General features: G+C 65.7%; 1 protein-coding gene across 1 annotated transcript in view; it reads left to right on the top strand.

Annotated features, from left to right (window-relative positions):
* The window catches only part of LOC114071427 (protocadherin gamma-B3-like), a 5,078-nt gene that overhangs the window by 574 nt on the left and 2,855 nt on the right, over positions 1 to 1,649 (top strand). Inside the window, exon 2 of the mRNA XM_027909257.1 lies at positions 3 to 1,645. Within this exon, the coding sequence (XP_027765058.1) occupies positions 3 to 1,645 (1,643 nt within the window). The remainder of the gene's footprint in view (positions 1 to 2; positions 1,646 to 1,649) is intronic.

Here is a 1,649-nt window from a genome sequence, read left to right as displayed (position 1 = left end):
AGCGGCGCTGGAGCCGCAGCCGCCGCCGCCGCAGCGTCCTGCCCCCGCAGGCTGCTCGCTCGCCCGGCCAGTGGCGGCCAGAGCGGCAGCGGCACGGGCAGCAGAGGCGAGAGGCGGCCAGAGCGGGCAGCGGCGGCGTCCGAGGAGGCGGCGGCGGCGGCCCCTGCGCTCGCTGCTTGGAGCGGCTGCGAGGCAGGCAGGGCAGCGGCAGGAGCCGTCCGAGTGCCGAGAGCCGGCGCTGGCGACAATGGCGGGCGGGCGGAGGCAGAGGCGCGGGCCGGCCGGCGGGCGAGCGCTGCTGCTGCCCGCTGTGCTGCTGTGCCTGTGCTGCCGGGCGGCGCCGGAGCGGCTCCGCTACGCCATCCCCGAGGAGCTGCCCACAGGCTCGCTCGTGGGGCCGCTGGCACGGGACCTGGGGCTCAGTCCGGACGAGCTGCCGGCGCGCAAGCTGCGGGTGGCGTCTGCCGGCAAAAAGCAGCTGAAATACTTCACGGTGAACGAGGAGAACGGGAACCTGTACGTGAGCGAGAGGCTGGACCGGGAGGAGCTGTGCGGCGAGTCGGCGTCCTGCTCCGTCAGCTTCGAGGCGCTGGTGCACAACCCGCTCAATCTTTTCCGTGTCGAAGTGGCCATTGAGGATGTGAATGACAACTCCCCAGTCTTCAGCAAGGATGCCCTGGACCTCGAGATAGGTGAATGGACACTTCCAGGTTCCCGTTTTCCTCTGGAGATGGCACAAGATGTGGACGTGGGAAGTAATTCCCTGATTACTTATGAACTCAGTAGCAATCCATCCTTCACTCTGGCCATGAAGGAGATCACGGGTGAAAAGAAGCAGCCGCAGTTAGTACTAGAGAGCACACTGGACCGGGAGAAGCAGAGCTCCTTTGAGCTTGTGTTAACGGCAACCGATGGAGGGGACCCTGGGAGGTCTGGGACTGTTCAAGTTCGTGTCAACGTGACAGACGCAAACGACAACCCGCCCGTGTTCAGCAAAAGTGTCTACGAGGCGCGAGTGGCGGAGAATCTGCCGGCGGGATCGCTGGTTCTGCAGGTGCGGGCCATGGATGCGGACGCGGGGTCCAATGGGAGGGTTTCCTACTCCTTCGGCAACGTCCCGGCCGGGATCCGCGACTTGTTCTCTATCGACAAAGAGAGTGGTGAGATCAGGACTGAGGGGCTCCTTGATTTTGAGGAGAAGAGTAAATACAGCTTTGGCCTGGAGGCGAGGGACGGAGGCGGGCTCACTGGACACTGTCAAGTGCAGATAGACGTAACGGATGAGAACGACAACCGGCCCGAGATCACAATTCTGTCACTGTCGAGCCCCGTACCTGAGGACGCGCCGGTCGGCACCGTGGTGGCCCTGCTAAACGTGAACGACCCCGACTCCGGCGAGAACGGTGAGGTGTCGTGCGAGCTGTCGGGAGAGGCGCCGCTGTCGATCGTGGCGTCCTCGAGCGGCTCGTACAAGGTGGTGACGGCGAGCGCGCTGGACCGCGAGCAGGCGTCCGAGCACCGCGTGACGGTGGTGGCCCGGGACCGGGGCAGGCCGGCGCTGTGGAGCGAGGCGGAGCTGGTGCTGGAGGTGTCGGACGTGAACGACAACGCGCCGGTGTTCGAGGAGGCGGCGTACAGCGCGTACGTGC

The sequence above is a fragment of the Empidonax traillii genome, unplaced genomic scaffold, assembly GCF_003031625.1.
Source record: "Empidonax traillii isolate 1590-97213 ecotype Southwest subspecies unplaced genomic scaffold, ASM303162v1 scaffold2017:size42594, whole genome shotgun sequence".
Taxonomy (NCBI): Eukaryota; Metazoa; Chordata; class Aves; order Passeriformes; family Tyrannidae; genus Empidonax; species Empidonax traillii.
The sequence above is the reverse complement of the archived record's forward strand: the minus strand, read 5'-3'. Positions and strand labels throughout refer to the sequence as shown.